Genomic DNA, 21,321 nt, shown 5'->3' with positions numbered 1-21,321 from the left:
TGTCTCGGATAAAATGATGATTTGCCAGATGTCATTGTGGCCGAAGTTATTTCTCTTGGCTTCGTGTTGTATGAATGCAGTGCAGTCGTCCGTGAGCTTAGCCACTCAGACAGGACAGTGAGTGCTTTTGGATGGGCGTGTAGAAAGGAGGATGCACCACATCTGTCTGAGCGGTACGGTTTCTCAGGGGGGCTTTCGCACGCTCGCAGCGAGCAGCCTTATCCACCTTCCTGGAGGGCAGAGTGAGTTTCACCGTCACCATTTATTTCCAGTTGAGGAGACGGAGGCTCAGAGTCACATGGCCCCTGAGTGAGGGGCCCGGAGCCGGACACAGCCCAGGGCCCCCCAGACCGCGGTCCTTCCCCTCATGTGACACCCACCGACCGTGCTTGGCCCTCGGGCTGCTGGGCCGCCTGGTCCCCAGCCTCGTCATGAGGAACTGAGTCGGGAGGAGCACGTCTGCTGATCAGAGCTCACACCCTTTCCCAGCTCTCTCTGCGTGTAACTGACTTCTGCCGACTCCCAAGCAGCCCCCTCAGTCCCTGTGGCTGCGACAGCTCTCAGAGCGCTTGGGGACTCCGGTGCATTTAATTAGCCAGTGATAAACTTAACATGAGAAGCTTTGCATTTTAGTTAGCTCTGTTACGGTGGCATTGCTGTTGCGGCTCTGTTAAACCAGACCGAAGAACAGGCGAGAAGCACCTTCTGTCACTAACTTTACTCTTAACCTGACCTCTAGTCGGGTTCCTTGAATTACTCTCATTACCTTTATCCTGCTGTGTACGTCGACTGTTCCATTGACTGGACTTGTAGCCGGCCGAGAATGGGAGGGCTGCCAGTAAGAAAGCTGTTGCCATAGTCCTGGTGGGCCCGGGGCTCGGACGAGGTGTAGCCGGGGAGGTGATGCGGCTGCCCTGTCTCCGTGGTTGGGGGGTGAGGGGGCGACGTCAGGAGGGGGCCAGGAGCGCCACGTGCGCCACGTGCAGCTCCCTCCCTCCCTAGCTTCCATATCACCAGTGGGGAGGGGAGAGCGGGCCTGGGTACTCTGGGTACTTCTAGGAAGACCCTCTCTCCCCCTCCCACCCCCCAGGACACGGACGGCCCCGTCACCCATCGCACACCTGCTTCGAGACTGTTCCCACACTCATGCCACTTTCCTCTGTGTCGTCAGCATCCTGAACGGGGCCTGGCGCATCAGCGTCTGAAGGGGTGAATGAATGGAGCCCTCGTCGTTAGAGAGCGTGTTTCCAAGGCAAGGTCACCAATTATTCTGCAAAACCAATGAGATTATCTTGATAAATTGTAGAAGAGCGTCAATTGCTTTTTATTTTTTTTTCATCTTATTTGGTGGTTCATTTCATTACAGCACGGTTTAATTGGTAGCTCCTAGTAATTACAAAATTATCCCAATGGCTATAATAGTTAGAATAATAATAGTTGTTGGTGTGATACCATTAACAGTAATTTGATTGAATTCTTTATTCCTCTGTGAGATAAATAGCTGTATCCCCATATTATAAATGTTAAAAAAAATTATAAATGCTTCAAAGCATTTTAAAAAATGTTATAAATGTAAGAGAGAGTGGGCGGGGGGAAAGTCCTTTTCACAACAGAGTTCTTCTCCAGGGAGATCAGAGACCAGTCCAGCGTGCGACACACGCGTGTAGTTTACCTGAATAGCACAAGGCCTGTGAGGGGCTCCAGAACGATGGGAGGGCCTCCTGCAAGGGGGTCTGTGTGCTCAGCCAGGGGGGCTGGAGCTTCGGCTGTGGCCTGGGGGTGTGAGCTACCGTGTCTCAATAGGGACAGCACCTTAGGACATGCCTTTGCTCGTGCAGCTCTGCGTTGTACCCCGAGCAATCCAGCATCTGCTTCAAAGCATCAACGGAAAAGTTTAATGATGTTATAGCTATATGTTCAACAGAAGAGAGACGGAGACAGACGGGGAGCCCCTTCCTAGGTATTTCTCAAAACTTACTTCTCGTGAGTTACACAGTTTGGGTGAGAATTAAGGCAGTTTTGAAAGGAGAGATGGGACCCCTGAAACCTGGCCATCCCGCAGAGCTGCTTGAGGTCTAATAAGTCGAGTGAGGCGCTGTGCTGGACAGGACTTGACTCTTCCGCCTGACTCTGTCACCGTGTGCCCCGGTCACATGCTTTGCAGAGGGTGATTCCCGGGCCGACACCCCGGCCCTGGAGCTCAGCCCCGAACCTCTTCCCCGACCCGGCCCGCTGACACTTTGCTCAGGTCCACACGCTAGTGGCAGCCTGGCCCGGAGTCAGAGTTAAACTTTAAAAGTTGTGTAATCCGTTGTCACCAGTGTGTTTCTAACTTCTGGAAGTCTTAAAAGTAATCCTGGTTGTCGTTAATTTCTGAGAAACGGGGGAGGGGGGCCGGGCCAGGCTGTAAAAGTCATAGGGAGGGAGGGTTGTAGATCGAGGTCTGATACTGGGCCTAAAAAAGTGACAGAAGCTTGTCTCTGAATTGCCGGTTATCAGGCTGACTCCAGGAAGAGTGAATCACTTCACTGCGATGGCAAAACAAGCAGTGCTCCTTCTCGCGGGTGGAGAGTGTCACCCCAGAGAACCTCTGACCCGGCCCTAGCGAGCCTGGCTGCCGTCTCCCTTGCTGTTAAGGTTGAGGTACAAAGCAGTTAGAGCCCCAGTTTCACTGCGAGCCTCCTCAGAGCCACCTGTTCACTTAACAAGCTTGGGGACCTCCTGGAGTCTCACCTTTCCTTTCCTTGTGTGCAGCTTAAAAATCCTCTCGTTGGGGCTTCCCTGGTGGCGCAGTGGTTGAGGGTCCACCTGCCGATGCAGGGGATGCGGGTTCGTGCCCCGGTCCGGGAAGATCCCACATGCCGCGGAGCGGCTGGGCCCGTGAGCCATGGCCGCTGAGCCTGCGCGTCCGGAGCCTGTGCTCCGCAATGGGAGAGGCCACAGCAGTGAGAGGCCCGCGTACCGCAAAAAAAAAAAAAAGAAAAAAAGAAATCCTCTCGTTGTTAATGCACGTTGTGCTGCTGCTAGGTACTAAGCTGAGTCTCCAAATAAAGGGAAATTGGGGAGTTTTGTTTTTAGTTAGGTGCTTTAAAGGAGTCTACAGCTGCAGCGCTCTACCTTTGCTGGCTTATGTAAGTATTACTGATAGCAATCACACGGAAGGAAAAGCTGTGTGAGTAGTACAGCAGTCTCATAGTGTACGTGCTTTGCTTTTCCTTCCAGCCATCTGAGATTGTTTTGACTCTGACCATTTCCTTACAATAAAGCCCTCAGAATTGTTATAGAACAGAGAAGTGAAGTGATCATTACTGGTTTGGCAGCAAGAGTTTAAAAACGTGAAGTCGTTTTCCCCGTAGTTTGTAAGTAAGGCATAGCTGTTGTTGAAAAATGGAAAATGGAGAATTGTAACAGGAAAAGCATTCTGAGTCTCGCTGCGCACAGCCGTTCTGAAGTTTCTTTTTGGTTCCTTTTTCTGCATTTGGTTTTCTGGACTCACGCTAGTTATCAGAGTGCCTCCACCATTTTGTGTTGTATCCGGTTCTTTTTATTCGGCTTTGTAACATCAGAATTTTTCTGTGTTTCACAGATTTCAGGAAGGCATGACACATGCATTCATTCTTTCAGTGGCTGAGAGCCTCTTCCATGCTGGGCGCTGTGTGTTCTGTCCTCAGAGTCCGGGGGTACGGGAGTGGGAATAATCTGGATCATGATCGGGACTGCACAGAGCTGTGAACTTTCAAATAGCTTTGATCTGAATCTGAAAGCTCAGTTCTCTCTCCGCTGCCTCCTCATTTTAAATCAAAGCAGTCATATCGGTTGATTTTATTGTCCATTCCGTCTAACTTGGTATGGATCAAAGTCCCTCCGTTTAGGAGTCCGAGCCTCAGCTGGGTAGGTCGGGAGAGGAGGGCGGAGCAGTGCCCGGGAGGGGTGCTCCTGCGCGGGGACTGTTCTCGGGGCAGGGTTCATTGCCGGCGAGGTGTCCCACGAGAGACTTGGTCACCGCAGTGCACAGACTGGGACTGAGTGAGTGAGAATCTGGACGTGTCGGGGCCGGGGTCAGAGTTGGAGGAGAGAGACTCGGACATGACTGTCGAGCCGGGGACATTCAGCCTCCTCCTGGATGGAGGAGGGGACATCCGCCCCTGAGGACCGAGGACCGAGGCCGGCCAGGGGGAGGCATGGCTCCCCTGGCACTGGCAAGGGTGCCCCGAATCCCGGCTTGCCCGGCCCATGGCGGTTGGCGCCTTGGCCCGTCTGCTGCAGAAATCAGTGCCGCTCACTCCCTGTGACCGGCGAGCCAGCGGGTTGTCACTGCCCGCGTGGCTGGCTGCGCGCTGCCGGGCTTCCCGAGTGCGAGCTCGTCTGGTGGGCTTCCGCAGGTCCGGTGGGCGCCGCCCACTGACTGCCATCCTGAGGGTGGGCGGAGGCTCCAGCAGCCACGTCCTGGCAGACGTGGTCTTCGTCCCGCATCTGTCTGCAAGCCCGTTCCCCGAAAGCATGCTGCCTCCCCCTGCCTGAGTCCATAGCTCTAGCCCAGCAGGAGGCCTTCTTTTTTCAAATGTGATACTTTTATTAAATTTAATTAACTTATTTCATTGAAGTGTCGGTGATTTACAATGTTGTGTTAGTGTCAGGTGTACAGCAAAGTGATTCACTTATACATACGTATATGTATTCATTTTCAGATTCTTTTACCTTATAGGTCATTAGAAAATATTGACTGTAGTTCCCTCTGCTATTCAGTAGGTCCTCATTGTTTATTTTATATGTAGTAATGTGTATCTGTTAATCCCAAACTCTAAATTTATCCCTCCCCCTCCCCCTTTCCCCTTTGGTAACCATAAGTTTGTCCTCTATGTCTGTGAATCTGTTTCTGTTTCGTAGACAAGTTCGTTTGTGTCATATTTTAGATTCCACATATAAGTGATATCATATAATATATTTGTCTTTGTCTGATTTACTTCACTTTGTATGACAATCTCTAGGTCCATCCACGTCGTTGCAAATGGCATTATTTCATTCTTTTTTATGGCTGAGTAATTTTCCATTGTGTATATATACCACATCTTCTTTATCCATTCATCTGTCGATGGACACTTAGGGTGCTTCCATGTCCTGGCTATTGTAAACAGTGCTGCAATGAACATTGGGGTGCATGTATCTTTTCGAATACGGTTTTCTCCGGATATATAAGCCCAGGAGTGGGATTGCTGGATCATACGGCAGCTCTATTTGTAGTTTTTTAAGGAGCCTCCATACTGTTCTCCGTAGTGACTGCACCAGTGTACATTCCCACCAGCAGTGCAAGAGGGTTCCCTTTTCTCCACCCCCTCTCCAGCATTTCTTGTTTGTAGGTTTTCTGATGATGCCCGTTGTGACCGGTGCGAAGTGGTACCTCATGGTGGCTTTGATTTGCATTTCTCTGATGATTAGTGACGCTGAGCGTCCTTTAATGTGTTTGTTGGAGGCGTGTTTTTAACTTCACACTGAGCGAGAATATACAGACAGGAAATGTACGTGTTCTGCTGGCTGCCTGGTCACAGCAGCAGTGCCCAGATCAAGAAGGAGTTTACGAGCATCCTGTGACTTCCTTGGTGTCTCCTGCTGGAGACCGCGCTTCGAGAGCCACTGGTAGGAGGGCTTGCTCTCAGTCATTCCTGGGTGTGGGAAAGGCATTAGGGTGGGAGGGGATGAGCCCGTCAGAGGGTCCGCTGCCGCGGCTGTGGGTCCTAAACCCTGCCCGCCACCCCTCCTCTCCATTTATGCTTCCCTTCTTTTCATCAAGGTAGTGTGAAGAGGCAGAGTCATTAGATAAGACTGATGAGCCTGGACTTTTGGGGGCACTGTGTTAGGCCTTCGTGTTTTCTCTCTGCAAACCCACGTCTCAGCTGTGGCTTTTGAGTTGATTATTCTTTACACACAGTGATCACTGTTTTTTGTCACCTGAAGAGTGACACTTTAATTCTCCCAACTCTGAGTCAGGGATGGGGATGGAGTCGTCCTTAGCCGCCACGTCCTGGGGGCTGGAGGTGGCCCCGGAGCGCCACGCTGGAAGGACTGGAGAGAGGTCCTGGCTTGGACTGGGATCCCGAGTGCCAGGAACCTGCCTCGTGTGGTCTAAGTGGCGCTTCTGCTCTTCTCCGGGACCATTGGGTCCAGTCCTGGGCTGTGAGGTTGGAAGCGCGGCAGATGCAGCTCACAGACCTGAACCAGGAGCCTGCCTTCTGCGCACGTGGCCAATGGGTTCACGCTGCCACGCTGCTCCATCCTCCCTTCCAGCCTGTGACACAGCTCGCCCGTCGGGGCGGTGTCCGTGAGGGCGGCAGCTGCTCCAGCCAGCGTGCAGAGCTGCGGGTGGGCTGCCGGGGCCAGTGGGTGACTGGGGACCCTTCTCCCAGCATGTGAGCCTGGCTGAGCCGTGTGGGGAGATGGAGAGCTTGACCGTGAGGAGGGGCCGCGATGAATGGTCGCGTGCATGTTACCCTCTGTGGAAAAGCAGGGGATCCAGCGTGGTAACGAGCGATGGAGCCCGTAGGAGAGGATTCCGTTTTGGGAAAGAGAAGAAGGAGGTCACGGGAGGCGGGGTCAAGGTTGAACAGGATGTTACCTTTCTCTCACCTACTCCACGCACTGCTCTCGTGTCTCAGAAGAATGGATATGACAGTATCATTATTACTTGTTTTTCCATTTACTGAAGAAATTTTAAAGCTCCCATTTAAATGTAAAGCAGTTTAGAGCCATATTGTGGCATCCCCTTTGAGTACAGTGGTAGTGGTTTTGATGCACATCTCTACTTTATTACATACAATCAGATTTTGGACTGTGGAATTAGGGTTCTTAAGGGGGAAACATTAAATGGAAACGTTAAATGGTGAAATAGCACAAGTCACGTTGATTGGAGTGAACGCGAGATGTTAAAGCTTCTAAAGGAACTTTTGCTGCGCGAAGTAAGAGAGAGAGGGAGAGTTTGAGCGCACGCGGCGCCCTGTGCTCAGAAGACACTGTCAAGAGGCAGGCAGCTTTCTGTGGCTGGATTCATGCCCTAGTTTTAATGTAAATACTCAGTGGTGCTAACCCAATTAAGAGGTCATGTGTGAGACCTGCACAGAGGGAACTGGTCTTGAGACCCAGTTTTTATCCTCAAAGAATGTATGATCTGGGTAGCATCATAAGATGCAGATACTTCTCTACTGCCAAGCAGTTATGTGTTAAGTGTTAAAAGTGTGTTTTTGGAAGATCACGGCAGAATTCAAGCCTGGGACGTCTTCACGGGGAAGCTGGGCTGTTCACTGGGGAAGTGGTTCTCCAGCAGGTGCTTCCCAGGCCAGGAGCGGCAGCTCCTGGGAACTAGTTAGAACCGCATTCTCAGATTCCACCCCGGATCTGCTGAATTGGAAACCGGGGGTGGGGTTGGCCCATCACTGGGCATTTAGGAGCCTGTGACGTTTGAGCACCACCTACGAGGGAAATGGAGGCTCAAGCTGTGCTGGCTGAAGTTAGGGAGAAGCACTGATGAAGAAAGGAGAAGCACCCGTCACTGAAACACAGCTTAAGTCTCGATACAAAGACTACCGGGCACCATCCTGATTCCTTCTGTTGCTCACCCTGGCACGTTAGTTGAAGGCTGAGTGTGGGTCAGAGTTTCCCTGCCAGTCAGCTCAGTTTCTGTTTAAGGGGATTCTTTCCCAATGCAGTTCCATCCTTACTTCATCCAAATGTCCTTTGTAACCACGTCATTTTCTTATTATTCTTGTCGTTTAAAAGTGTTCGCATCGGGGCTTCCCTGGTGGCGCAGTGGTTGAGAGTCCGCCTGCCGATGCAGGGGACATGAGTTCGTGCCCCGGTCCGGGAAGATCCCACGTGCCGCGGAGCGGCTGGGCCCGTGAGCCATGGTCGCTGAGCCTGTGCGTCCGGAGCCTGTGCTCCGCAACGGGAGAGGCCATGGCAGTGAGAGGCCCGCGTACCGCAAAAAAAAAAAAAAGTGTTCGCATCGTCTGGATAGGGGATACAATTGCATTTTTATAACAGTGTTTGAAGCCTTGGGACGATGTAAAATGTTAGAATGATTGAACGGCTTTGCGGCTAACTGCTAGGAAGGTGTATGTCCAGAGTACATATTTAGAAAGGCTTTATGTCCTTTCATCAGGGCCTGGATAAATAAGTTTTAGAGACTGAAGTTTTAAAAGTGAATTTGTTTTTTTACACATAGAAAGTGGGATGTGTTCCCCCAGCGTTTCCTCTACAGATTTTATAGAATCTAGCTACTTGGGCACTTTTAAAGGCCCTGCCCCCATCCGCATGGAACGATGCTTTCATTTCTGCCGTGATTTTAGACAAGGCCAGCCAGGCCCTGGTGAGCTGGAGGCATCCGCCTGGGACCTCGCTTGGGCCTCCTGTCAGGTGGGCGTGATGGTGCAGGGGGTTCCTTCTGGCCTTTGCTTGCTGGGCTGCCTGGGCCGAGGTGGACAGGTTAGAGCTGCTGAGGTGCTCTCAGTTCCTCTTGTAAAAAAGCGAGAGTGGTTTTCCAGACAGTTCAGAGGAAGAAAAGAGGAACCCGTGAGCTCACCGTGGCCGCTGAAGTTAAGCCTTGAGCTCCAAATGTTCCCTCCCTGGAGAAATGGATTCACTTTCTCCCAACCTGGTCCTGTCTGTCATTTGAGCCTGTGCCGCAGAGGAGCCGGTCACCATCGTAGGTGTGTTGCAGTCTTTCTCTCTCAGAGGAGGGGGTAGTTAAGATCTTCTGTGGGTTTGTTACAGAGGAACTTTAGGGGCACATATACAGTAAAGTCTTCAGGTAACTGAGACTTCTGCCACGAGACCGTTAGACCTCGTCACGCTTGCAGAGTGAGATACGTGTGGCTGCCGTGTGTCGATGCACTTAAAAGCCCTCTGAAGCCTGTCGATGAAAGATTGATCAATAGTCGATCTAAGAAAGAAAGAGAAAATTTTATTCGAGCCCACCTGAGGATTATAACCCGGGAGACGGTCTCTCAGAAAGCTGTGAGGACCGCCCCGCCCGTTAGAGGTCACGGCACAGCTAGATACATTTGTGAGACAAAGGGTTACCCGTCGGATGACGTATAGACAGTTTACACAACCCAGATCTGCACGCAGAGTTAGTAGAGCGTCATCCAGACCCCGCACAGGATTAAGAAGGAATGTAGTCTCCTAAGGAGGTGTGGTCAGCGCGGACACACGGAGCTTGCCGGCGGGGAGCAAGGAGGCCCAGACGGGCAGAGGAACATTTTATCTTTAAGTTTTTCTTGTCTTGCCATGAAGTATGGATTTTATTTCCTCAAACTAAAGACCCAGCTGAGGGCTCATCAGATTTTAGGGCTCTGTTAATATTTTCTTCAGCCAGATTCCAGGATGACAAGAGGAAAACAAGTTGGGACAGACCCTTGTAGTTTTTTGTATCAAGACTTGACCTGTGTTTTAAGGACCAGTGCTTTTTATTTCTTCTAAAAGAGAAAATTATTTTTTCCATGAATTCACAATACTATGGAAAAATCATATTGATATGTGTATCGATATGTCATATAAAATGTGTAAAATATAAACGTGTATCATAAAATAGCATATATATCACAACATATAACAAAAATGTAAAATATGTATCATAAAAATCATATGGAAATATGTAATGTATCATAAATGCATAAAATATAACTATCATATAAAATATTTCTTAAAATATAACAAAAATATAAAATATGTATCATATAAAATATTGAAGTATGTGATATATCAGTATATATCAATATATCACAGATATATCATATTGATATATGATACCATAGTGTTACTCTCATTTTACAGTTGAAGTATATTCATGTCAGAAGTCAAAACTGAACTGCTTTTGTTCTTGGGTTCTGCTAGTTCAGGGCTCTCTCAGCTTGAATATGCTTAGGAATTAAGAATCCAGTGCAAGAGTTGTGAGGGTTTATGGCTTCTCAGCTTATTATTGCTTTTCTTGCATAAATAAATTAAATTCTATACTGGTATTAAAGCCAGAATGCGTCCCTGCGCACCCGCCCCCATGTCACCCCCTGTGCATTAAGCCCTACGTCCGTCTGCTGAGGGTAACCATCTCTCTCCCTTGCTCTGGGCCGTTTTGCAAGGTTGCAGAGTAGGACCTGTCAGCTGACACTTGGTCACAGGAGATCCATTCACAGGGTGGTGGCCAGTGTCAGAACAACCTTGCAGCTGAAGGCGAGTCACTGCATTTCTCTCACAGCCCTGTGAGCCCTGTGAGCCATATTCAGAGGTCTTGTGATGAATTAATTGGCTACGACGTCATCCCCAGCAGGGCCACAGATGGAATGAGTCAGTCTGAGCTGCTCAGCCGGTTGAGTGTTTTTGTCCTTTGTAACCGGAGCACAAACCCAGGAACAGAAGTAGGAAGTGGGACTTGGACTTGTCAGATTGTAATGGCTTTGCTGAGAGCGTGTTTTACAGTGTGAGGGATGCATCTGACTTCCCAAATCATCGGAAGGCTTAATTTACCTAACAAGCGAATGTTCCTGTTTTGTTTTTGTGTAACTTCTGGAAGAGGAAATTAGTAGGCTGCAGCCGGGGAGCTCGTGTACGGGGAGCGCAGGGGTCATTTAAAGCACAGCTGGTCACTGAGGAAATCCTCCAACAACGGGACCTTCCAGGTCCACGCGGAGAGTCAGGACCACCCAGAAGAGGGCTGGCCCGCCGAGGAGATGTGTGGCTGCTCAGCCAGGACCACAGCCCGGCCGGGGGGCCGGCGGGACGCGGCTGGGGGTGTGAGCGATGGGCAGACGCACGGGACACTTGCGCGCTCGAGGATTTGCAAGTGCGCCGCGGTGGGAAGGGTCACCGATCCCCCGGAACTCGACAACAGGTTTGAAACTTCAGTTCTGTCTCAGAATCTCAGAGAAATGTTTCTGTAATTCACTGGGCACCAGGGAGATAAAAGCGTGTTGATGGGAAACTTGAGTTTGCAGACAGGCACGGGGTGGCTGGTAGGTGTGCAGACACGTCCTCCCTTTACGGAAAAAGTAGAGGATGGGCACTTCCTAGTGGCTGTTTGGATTCTGCTGCCCTGTGCTTCCTCCTGACCCTTCCTTTGCCGCTGCTGGAGCCGCCTGCAAGCAGCGGTGCCGCCTGTCCTGTGTGGAAGCTTGAGCTGTGGTCCCACAGGGGCTGTCGGGGAAAGGAGGTGCGGCGCCGAAGGATCGGCACGCTGACAGATGGGGCGCGGGGCCAGGGGCCTCACTTCTCAGTCTGGACGGTGTGTGGAGGGCTGGGCGTCTCCAGCTGGAGGTGGGTGGTGACGGAGAGCCCGGGCTTCCTCTTCTGGAAAATCCTTTCCACGGGCAGGAAGGAAGGCGCTGGGATGAACCGGGGCTCCTGATGCAGCCCATCAAAGGAATAGCATTGTTCTGGCTGTATTCTCCTCTTTTCCTGATGTGCAGATAGTGCTTTATTCCAAACTCCTGCTAATTCTGTGGTACATATTTCTCAATTACTTCACCGTAAATTTAATAATACCTTTTGGGGGAAGAAAAACACGTTGTTTTTTATCTTTGGTAATCAGTAATTACATACTTTTTTTTTTGCCCATATAACTTATTTATTTATTTTGGTTTTCATTCTGTACTTTTGTTGATTTATTTTATTATTTTTTATACAGCAGGTTCTTATTACTTATCCATTTTATACATATTAGTGTATACATGTCAATCCCAATCTCCCAGGTCATCCCACCACCACCCCCCAGCCGCTTTCCCTGCTTGATGTCCATACGTTTGTTCTGTACATCTGTGTCTCTATTTCTGCCCTGCAAACCCATTCATCTGTACCATTTTTCTAGGTTCCACATATGTGAGTTAATATACGATATTTGTTTTTCTCCTGACTTACTTCACTCTGTGTGACAATCTCTAGGTCCATCCACATCGCTACAAATGACCCAATTTCGTTCCTTTTTTATGGCTGAGTAATATTCCATTGTATATATGTGCCACATCTTCTTTATCCATTCCTCTGTCAGTGGGCATTTAGGCTGCTTCCATGACTTGCCATATTCTTTTAGGTTGATTATTTCATCCATTTTGGAAGAATTCATTCATTTTATTAGTAGTAGCTCTTAATTGAAACACTACTTGTAAAGAATTTTAGTGCATTCAGTGAAACAGAAAAGTTCTTTGGGAAGTGCATTTCATTCCAAAATTTTAGTTAGATAGACAGTGAGGAGGGCCAAAGAGTAAGCTCTGATTCTCGTGATTAGTGTAAGTTTCTAAATTCGCTTAAATGTTTCTGCTTTTTTCCTTGTACAAGTTTTCTCAAAATCACTATGACTCATAAACTGCTTATCCCATAAAGGTCGTTCTTGGTTGACAGGTAATCAGCATATGATTTCTGTCATGTAAAAATTGTTGTATTTCTTCAATGGAAACTTAGTAAAATGGTATATAGTCCCCCGCAGGGTAGGCGCTCACAGATTGAAAATCCCGTGCTGTCCACTCGGTCACAGAGGTTCGCGTGGTGTTCAGATACGAGTTCCACTTGTGTGCTCTCCGTGTCTGTGTCTCATCTAGAAAGGACGGCTGAGTGGCAGGAGGAGCCGGTGGTGGGTTGACACTCAGTCGTCTCGAGTCTTGACCTGGATCCGACCCTGATCCCAGCTCTGCTGCACGGAGGCCGTGTAACCCTGGCGAGTCCCCTCCTTTCCTGGGTCTCACTCTCAACTGTTCAGCTGTGTAGCTGGTTCAGACTACTTCTGAAATTCTCTCCTTCTCTGAGATTGTACAGGGTAACATCAGGACCTTCTGAACTTCCTATTCCTGTTATTCAGGCAATTCTGGATTCCCCCAAGTAGGTATTTGGGGTTCCAGGGGTGGCACCCACATGAGAAGGTGGCGACGTGCAGGGCCACACCAATTCTTACAGAACTTCTAAAGTTTTCAGTATGAACTTCTGCTTCTCACTTTCAGTGAATTTGCTATTTGAGGCAGGATTTTAATCATTTTTATGTAAACAGTACTTTTAACTTAACAAGAAGTTTTCACATCCATTAGCTCCTTTCCTTAGCTTAATTTCCTTTAGATTTACTTCTCAGGTGCTGAGACGTTTTTAGACTTCTGTACCGTGGTGACGTGTGTGTCATTTAGTTGGAATTCATCTCTCGTTGGACCAGTTGTCTTGGTCCCTTTCCCACTTTCTCTTCCCCTTTGTACAGCCTGGAAAAGGTGTGCGTTGTGTGCAGTACTGTGCTTGGTTTCCTGAGTTTCTCTGGGACTCGGGTTGGTCTCAGGATGGAGTGAATCATCGTTAGGCGCTTGAGCACCCAAGTGCTCACGAGTTGTCTGTGTGTCCAGGTCAGGTGGCAGCCAGCCAGGTGTGACTCCCAACGCCTGCTTTGCTCTTGGGTTACCTTAAATCCACAGTTTCGGGTGGTCGTCTTAGCCGAGCATGCTGATGAGCAGTTTCTTCTTTTCGCTTTTTCCTTCTCTCCTCATGATTTTCCACTTAGGCAAAGGTGAAGAGAAAGATACCACAAACACGGTGGAGAGGTGCCAGGTACCTAACAGTGGCACGGTGTAAACCTGGCGCAGTGCAGGGCAGAGAGAGAAACGTTCGATCTTCCCTCCGTGGTTCTTGTGGAATGAAACATTTCAGACCTGGGAACTCCGAACTACGATGCTGGGCTTCAAATGTAATTGCTTCCAATCTGCTTTCTTAAAGCTGCTAATAACTTGATTTTCCCAGCTTTCCCAGCAAGTTAGATACATCCATAGGGCTGCTTATATGCGGACTCTGGGAGGATTTGCCATGTTTATCCGTGAGCTGCTGTTTCTCTGATGGCAGGAGAAAATTCGACACATCTTGGCCCTGAAAAGTGTACCCCACACATGCCGAGGAGGAAGTGAAACAGCCCTTCAGAGTCAGTGGTGCCTGAAGTTTCACATCTTGACATTTAGATTCAGAAGAGATCCGTTGTACTGCTTTACGGTCACCAGGACGGAGGGAGCAGAAGTAATGAGTGTAGATCCCTGATTGATCTACGATTTGGATGAGCTAATTTTACTGAAAAAGGTAGAGCCTTCGCTTGTCTGTGCAAGGATCTTACGGAGAAGACAAATACAGAAACCGGGCTGTGTTTTCCTCGGTGCGCGCCTCACGGAGATACGCTGCCCGTGACTGCACCACCGTCTTTGTTTAGGGTACTTGGGGTTCTGAAGATTTTAGTAAAAGGCTACTAAAGGGAGGGTCAGGCAGGCTGGGGTGGGGAGGGGCGGGGGGTGTTCACTGTGCTTTCCACCTAGAAACACCGTGAAAACCTTCCTGCTTAGGAGATGGAGCTGCCGGACAGGTTGAGTGCAGGGCCTAGGCAGAGCCCCGCCCGGGCCAGCTGACAGCCCCGTGCTGGTGACCCACTCCACAGGGGGCTGCAGACGCGGGGGCGGGCGGGGGGACTCTCCCAGATGCCTGGGCATTGCCCCACACGTTCCCTGACCTCCCTGCCTGCCTTCCCTTTTCACTGACTTCCTGTGCCACGAGGTTTTCTCTGCCTCGTTAAGAGAGTCTGTTTGCACTGGTTGGTGGATGGGATTTCGAGGTGTCATCTGAGGATGAGTGAATGGCTGCAGGAATGCAGAAGTTGCTGCAGAGCCCTGCTGCTTGAGATTCAGAGAACATTCATCTCTGAGGCCGCATCTCTCAGGGATGAATCAGAGCAGCCTCCGTACGGGGGCTGCCGCATGTAAGCTGCCAACTGGCTGACACTCCGTCTGGCTCTTATTCTGATAAGTATCGACGACAGGCAGGGTGAAGCCCTTGTTACTCGTCACCGTAGAGAACCGTGTGGAGAGGGACAGTGTTCCAGGCAGAAGGCAGGTCCCTCCAGCTGTGGGGTCCACAGCGAGGCGCCGGGCGGCAGCCGAAGGCTTTTCCCCAAGCTCTGCTGGCCGGGGTGCATGGCCACGGCTCCTGGGTCTCCTGGTGAGTCCTGTTGTGAGTCAGGCTGAGGCTCGCCTTATCGCCTTATTGTTACAGTAACAGAAGCTGAATAACCGCTGAACAAGGGGAAGCAGGCCTCGTGGGAGCTGGTGAGAGCGATAACCCGTGACCCGCCTGATGTCATTAGACTCCCAGCCAGACCTCACCAAGGGGGACCCAGCCGGGGGATTCCCGGCAACGCGCCTCCCCTTCGTGGGATCCCGGCTTTATGTGGAGTGTTGCGCATCCATCAGACATTTACATCTTGAAGCGTTTCCTCCTCCTCTTACTCTCTGACCTTTCTTAGTTCAGAAAGGTTAAAAATAACCCACAAAACACTACTCTCGGGTCTTCACAGAACAGATGTGAATTAAAATGCGGTCTTTTTTTTTTTTCTCACTATGACATTTTCTTTCACTTTCATGCCTCCCCCTCCCCAAAGGCAAACAAAAGAAAAAAAAAAAAACCCAAAACCTTGGTAGAGCTAAGCTAGTTTTTCCACTTAGTGATTTTTTAAAGAAACTCACTCCTAACATGTGAGAACATAGAATGTGGCACCAGGTTTAGGGAAAGCTCCTCTGATCTGGGACCTGCTCTGCCTTGATCTCACCATCTCAGGCTCATCTCCCCTCGCTGGAACTCGCTGTGTCTTCTGGGTGGTCACCTCATCTCTCTGTCTTTCTGTTTTCTCTTCTAAAAGAAATTAAAGTGGTGGACCGGGCGGGTGATCCCCAAAGGTGTGTTCTTAAAATGTGGATTCCGGAGCCTCACTTCAGATCCACCGGACAAATTCCTGGAAGTGGAGCCTGGGAAGCTTTGTTCATTACAAACAAACACGCAGAGCCTCTGGGGTTAGGTCTAGTGAAGAGTCGGGTCTGGGACCACCAGATGGGGTGTCTGAGCCCCTCCAGCTCCAACATGCCGACTGTCTGTTAGGAACCGACAGGACCCAGGGATGTCCGACAGACGTGAGGACCTTGGCAACCGAGGGAGTCATAACCGTCTCACCTGGGGAGCAAGCCACGTGGGCATTTGAGGAAGCATATTCTCAGGAAAGGGAGGAGTAAGTGCAGAGCTCCTAAGGCAGGAACATGCTTGGCGTGCACCCTAACCAGTGATGCCCGAGGGATGCAGCCAGTGGGCGGTCCTCCGCGGGCCCGTGAGTGGGCGGTTGGGCGATGCCCGAGGGATGCAGCCAGTGCGCGGTCCTCCGCGGGCCCGTGAGTGGGCGGTCGGGCCTGCAGCTGCGCACTGCGGTGGGAGAGGAAGGCGCAGCTTGCCTGCCCCCCAGCCTCTCGCCCATTGGCCTTTGCTTGAGAACAAACATTCCTGCCACGGAGCCTCTTTTCTTTGTGTCTAACCATTGTTCTCTCCAGGCAGTGACTGCTGCCTTCGTGTGAACTGCTTTTACGAGAGCTGATGGAGGACCACGGTAGGCTCTGCAGAGCCCGGTGCGAGGCCCCCCTCCTCCGAGGTGGGCGCACGGGCCCCAGGGGAGGCGGCCTGCGCTTCTGCTGAACCAGGGACAGAGACTTCGGCGGCCGCATGCAAGCTCAAGGAACGTGTCCTTGGTTCTCGTCTTCACAGGGAATTCTCTAGCAGTCTAAATGATCTTCAGAGAATAATCCTATTGCAAACTTAAAACCAGTGCTTATTACTCAGTTCCTATATTTTAAAAGTCCCCTTGACCACTGAATTTTTATAAAAATAGACTCTATGTTTTAGAGCAGTTTTAGGTGCCCTGGAAAGTTAAGCAGGAAGTTCAGAGCCCCTGTCTCCTGCCTGCCCCTCACTCACCCCTCCCCTACCGTCAGCATGTGTTACAGCGGATGAACCTGCAACTGACACATCATCATCACCCCAAACCCCGGTTTACATTTGAAGTTCACTCTTGGTGGCGTTCATTCTGTGGGTCTGGACAAACGTGTAATGAAACGTACCCATCAATAGAGTGTCATACAGAGTAGTTTCACGGCCCTAAAAATCCTCTGTGTTCTGCCTGTTCACGCGTCCCCTAACCCCCCGGCAGCCCTGATCTTTTCAACTGTCTCGATAGTTTTGCCTTTCCTAGAATGTCATTTGGTTGGAATCATGCAGTTCGTAGCCTTTTCACGTTGGCTTCCCTCACTCAGTCATATGCATTAAAGTCTTCTCCATGTCTTCTCATGGCTCGATAGCTCATTTCTGTTCAGCACTGAATAATGTTCCATCATCTGGAGGTACCAGTTTATTTATCCAGTCGTCTACTGAAGGACGTCTTGGTTGCTTCCACATTTTGGCAGTTGTGACTAAAGCTGCTGTAGACATCCACGTGCAGGGTTTTGTGTGGACCTAAGTTTAATTCCTCTGGGTAAATGTCAAGGAGTATGGTTCCTGAGTTGTAAGGTGAGAGCTTATTTAGTTTTGTAAGAAACCACCAAACTTCCGGAGTGGCTGCACCAGGTTGCGTTCCCACCAGCAGCGAGCGACAGTTCCTGTTGCTCCACAGCCTCTTAGCACTTGCTGTTGTCAGTGTTCTGGATGTGGGCCACTGTAATGGGTCTGTGGTAGTATCTCGTTGTTTTGATGTGTATTTCTCTAATGACATATGTTGTGGAGCACCTTTTTCATGTGCTGATTGGCCATCTGTACATCTTTTGTGAGCTGTCCAGGTCTTTTGCCCGTTTTTAAATTGGGTTGTTTGTTTTCTTATTGTTGAGTTTTACGAGTCTTTTGTATATTACGGATACCAGTCCTTCATCGGAATTGTCTTTTGCAAATATTTTCTCCCAGTCTGAGGCTTGTCTTCTTCTCTTGATGTTGTCTTTCACGGACCAGAGGTTTTAATTTTGATGAGGTCCGGCACATCAGCTGTTTCTTTCATGGAACGTGCCTTTCTGTGTGGTCACCACCATGCTCAAGGTCATCTGTTTTCTCCTGTGTTATTCTAGGAGTTTTAAAGTCTTGCATTTGGGGTCTGTGATCTATTTTGAGTTAAAACTTTGTCAAGGATTTAAGGTCTGTGTCGAGATTCTTTCTTCTGAGTGTGGGTGTCCACTTGTTTCAGCACTGTTTGCTGAAAGACTGTCTTTTCTACAACGTGTTGCCTTTGCTCCTTTGTCGAAGGTCATTTGAGTGTGTGTGACTCTGAGTCTGGGTCCTCTGCTCTTCTTTGTTGATCTATTTGTCTGTTCTTGCACCAGGACCACGCTGTCTTGTTTACTGTAACTGGAGTAAGCCCTGAAGTTGGGTAGTGTCATTCCTCTGACTTTGTTCTTCTCCTTCAATGTCCTGTTGGCTGTCCTGGGTGCTGTGCCTCCTTTCCACGTGAACTTTAGAACCAGTTTGTCGATATCCACAAAGTAACTTATTGGGATTTTGATTGGGATTTCATTGAATCTTTAGACCAACTTGGGAAGAACTGACGCCTTGAGTCTTCCACCCGTGAACATGGAATATCTCTCCATTTATTTAGTTCTCCTTTGATTTCCTTTATCAGAGTTTTGTCGTTTTCTTCATATAGATCTTGTATACATTGTGTTAGATTTATACCTAACTATTTCTTTTGGTGGGGGGATACTAGTATAAGTAGTATTGTGTTTTTAATTTTAAATTCCACTTGTTAATTGCCAGTATATGAAATATTTAAAAAATATTTTAACAGGTATATTTTTCAGAACATGGCTGCATTCATGTCAGGCTAGTTGCATTCTCCTTTTTAAATGCCTCCATCTTTTTCTTTTATATTGTTACTAAACTTATTTTTAATATTTTTCTTAAGCATTTTTTCTGATTATCACAATGGTACAATTTTGTTACAAAGCATTTGGAAAATGCAAGCCAATATAAAAATGAAAACCTAAATTACTAGCAGTGCTATCACACAACTTTTTACTCCTATTAATACTTTGATTTATTTCCTTGCAGTCCTTTTTGGTACATGGATGTAAGCTGCACTGTGTTAACTAAACCATATATTGATATATATGTATTTTACATATATATGTATTATAAATATATAATACATATATATATATAAAATCTGTTTTCTTACTATTATACCACGACATTTTCCCCATGTCAATAAAACATTTTTTTTTTTTTTTTTTTTTTTGGTGGTACGCGGACCTCTCACTGCTGTGGCCTCTCCCGTTGCAGAGCACGGGCTCCGGACGCACAGGCTCAGCGGCCATGGCTCACGGGCCCAGCCGCTCCGCGGCATGTGGGATCTTCCCGGACCGGGGCACGAACCCGTGTCCCCTGCATCGGCAGGCGGACTCTCAACCACCGCGCCACCAGGGAAGCCCAATAAAACATTTTTAAGACAATTTTTAATGACTTTGTAGTATCTGAAATTGATGGCCTCAAAAATCTTGGGTATGTTCTGAATGGATGTGAAGGTTTCCAGTTTTTGACGTTACAACCCTATTTGTGTTCAAATATCTGATGGTCTCCTTGGGAGGGCATTTTCCTTGGAGATTTTCCTTGGAGGAAGTCTGAAGGAGACCCATTTTCCTTCCCCAACAGAATTTGAAAATTGAGACACGGAAATTGGTCAGGTAGGTGGGAAACAGGCAGCGTGGGTTACAAGGGGCCGTGGCCTGTCGACGCTCAGGAGTCAGCACCGCTTGCTCACTGGTTCTCAGCATTCTCGGACGCCCCGGCCTTGCCACGCGGGACGCGCCCCGTGCACCTGAGGCCGGGAGTTGAGGACCAGGTCAGCATGTGTGCTCTGCAGGCAGGTGGATGCCAAAGAGTGAAGGCAAGTTGTCCATCAGAATTGATTCCTCTTCCCCGGGAGGCCAGTGGGCGGGCTCGTCAGAACTGGGCCTCTGCTGGGAACCTGGAGGCAAAGATAAGCAGGCCTCCAGCCCTAACGTCTTCTCTAGGTTCCTAAGTCACTTCTTAAAGGGTATGAACGTGAGCGTTTTTCCTTAACATCTTGAAGAGGATTTTATCTCCGTGTCTTCAGACATAATACATTCACTTGGTTCAACAACAAAAAATATCCATCTGAATCTTGTTGTTCCTACCTCTTTTTTCTTCCCCATCCCATTCAGGTAATCAGTTTTATTAGTTTGCTATAAATTTCTTTTTTTTCTCATTTTAAAAGCCATGTAACACTTTCATTTTATTATGAAATATTCGTCATACCGAAAGTGCAGACTATGCTATATTAACCATATGTGTAACCACAGCCCAGTTTTCTTAAATCTTAACATTTTGCCACTTTTGCTTCACATGTATGATTTTTTAAAAAAAGAACTAAAACATTAGGGAAGTAGATGATGCTTCCTGCATCATCCTTCCTGGGCCCCATCTCCCTCCCTTCCTTCCAGAGGTAACCACGGTCTGAATATGGTAGTTCGCATTCCTCTGCATATCTGTCATTTACTGGCTGGGATGTATCCATAAATCGTACTGGGTTACACGTATTTAACGTTTTAAAGTGGATATCATACTGTACGTATTATTTTGAAGCTTACTTTTTTATACAGCTGTATGTTTTTGAGATCCGTTTGTATAACTCCAGGTACCTCTAGTGTGTTAATTCCAAAATCACTATAGCACTCCACTGTGTGAATATGCTACAAATTATGTATCTGTTAGCCTATTAATGAACCTTTCTTTTTTTTTTTTTTTTTACAAATTTTACTATTATAAACAATGTTGCAGTGAATAGTAGTATCACATGTGTCCCTGTCTGCACATCTGCATGGATTTCATAGGGTGAAAGAAATGGAGTTTAAGTTTTAGGAAATGTGACCCTTTGGCTTTACTCAATATTCTCCGAAGTGAGTGCCCGACTCCCTTCCCACCAGCAGTGCGTGGTCGTCCTCACTGCACACCACCCTTGGCGCAGGGTCGGTTAAAGGGGAATGTAAGTGGAATCTCGTTTTCTTCTAAAGCAGCTTTATCGAGATGTCACTCACTACTACAATCCACCCATTTGAAGTCTATCCGTACTTAAGTGGATGTGCTGTGTCCTCAGGGTTATACACTCATCACCACATCAACTTCGGGACATTTTCACGGCCCTTGAAAGAAAGAAACCACCCCCCACAGAAGTTGGCTGTCGTCCCCCGGTCTCCTCAGCTCTAGGCAGCCACTCATTCCCTGTCTGTCTCTGTAGATGCCTGGTTCTGGACGTTTCCTGTAAGCAGCAGCGTACAGTCCATCATGTCGTATGTTCTTCCGTGGTTGACTTCTTACGTTTACGTCATGTTTTCAAGGTTCACCCGTGTTCTGGGCATGTAATGGCATTTCGTTCCCTTCTAGTGCTGAATCGTATTCTGTCGAGTGGATAGGCCGGATTTTATTTATCCAGCGAGGGACGTGAGGTTTTTCCCATGTTTTGGGCCTCATGAA

At 48.6% G+C, this 21,321-nt stretch overlaps 1 protein-coding gene across 12 annotated transcripts in view; it reads left to right on the top strand.

Moving 5' to 3' along the window:
• The window catches only part of FNIP2 (folliculin interacting protein 2), a 135,963-nt gene that overhangs the window by 25,722 nt on the left and 88,920 nt on the right, over window positions 1–21,321 (top strand). For 3 of the 12 annotated variants that reach the window (XR_012332202.1, XR_012332201.1, XM_033857416.2), the window contains exon 1: window positions 10,117–10,873. The exons of 2 other annotated variants lie outside the window; for them this stretch is intronic. Coding sequence is in view for 7 of the 10 variants with exons in the window: in XM_033857416.2 (XP_033713307.1) it covers window positions 10,713–10,873 (161 nt within the window). In the remaining 3 variants the exon portion in view is untranslated. Of the gene's footprint in view, window positions 1–10,107; window positions 10,874–21,321 lie in introns of those variants that run through there. 7 more of the 12 variants (XM_073805608.1, XM_073805610.1, XM_073805611.1 and 4 more) reach the window with 7 other exon arrangements.

This window comes from Tursiops truncatus, chromosome 5, assembly GCF_011762595.2.
Source record: "Tursiops truncatus isolate mTurTru1 chromosome 5, mTurTru1.mat.Y, whole genome shotgun sequence".
Taxonomy (NCBI): domain Eukaryota; kingdom Metazoa; phylum Chordata; class Mammalia; order Artiodactyla; family Delphinidae; genus Tursiops; species Tursiops truncatus.
This window is presented reverse-complemented; position numbering and strand designations above follow the sequence as displayed.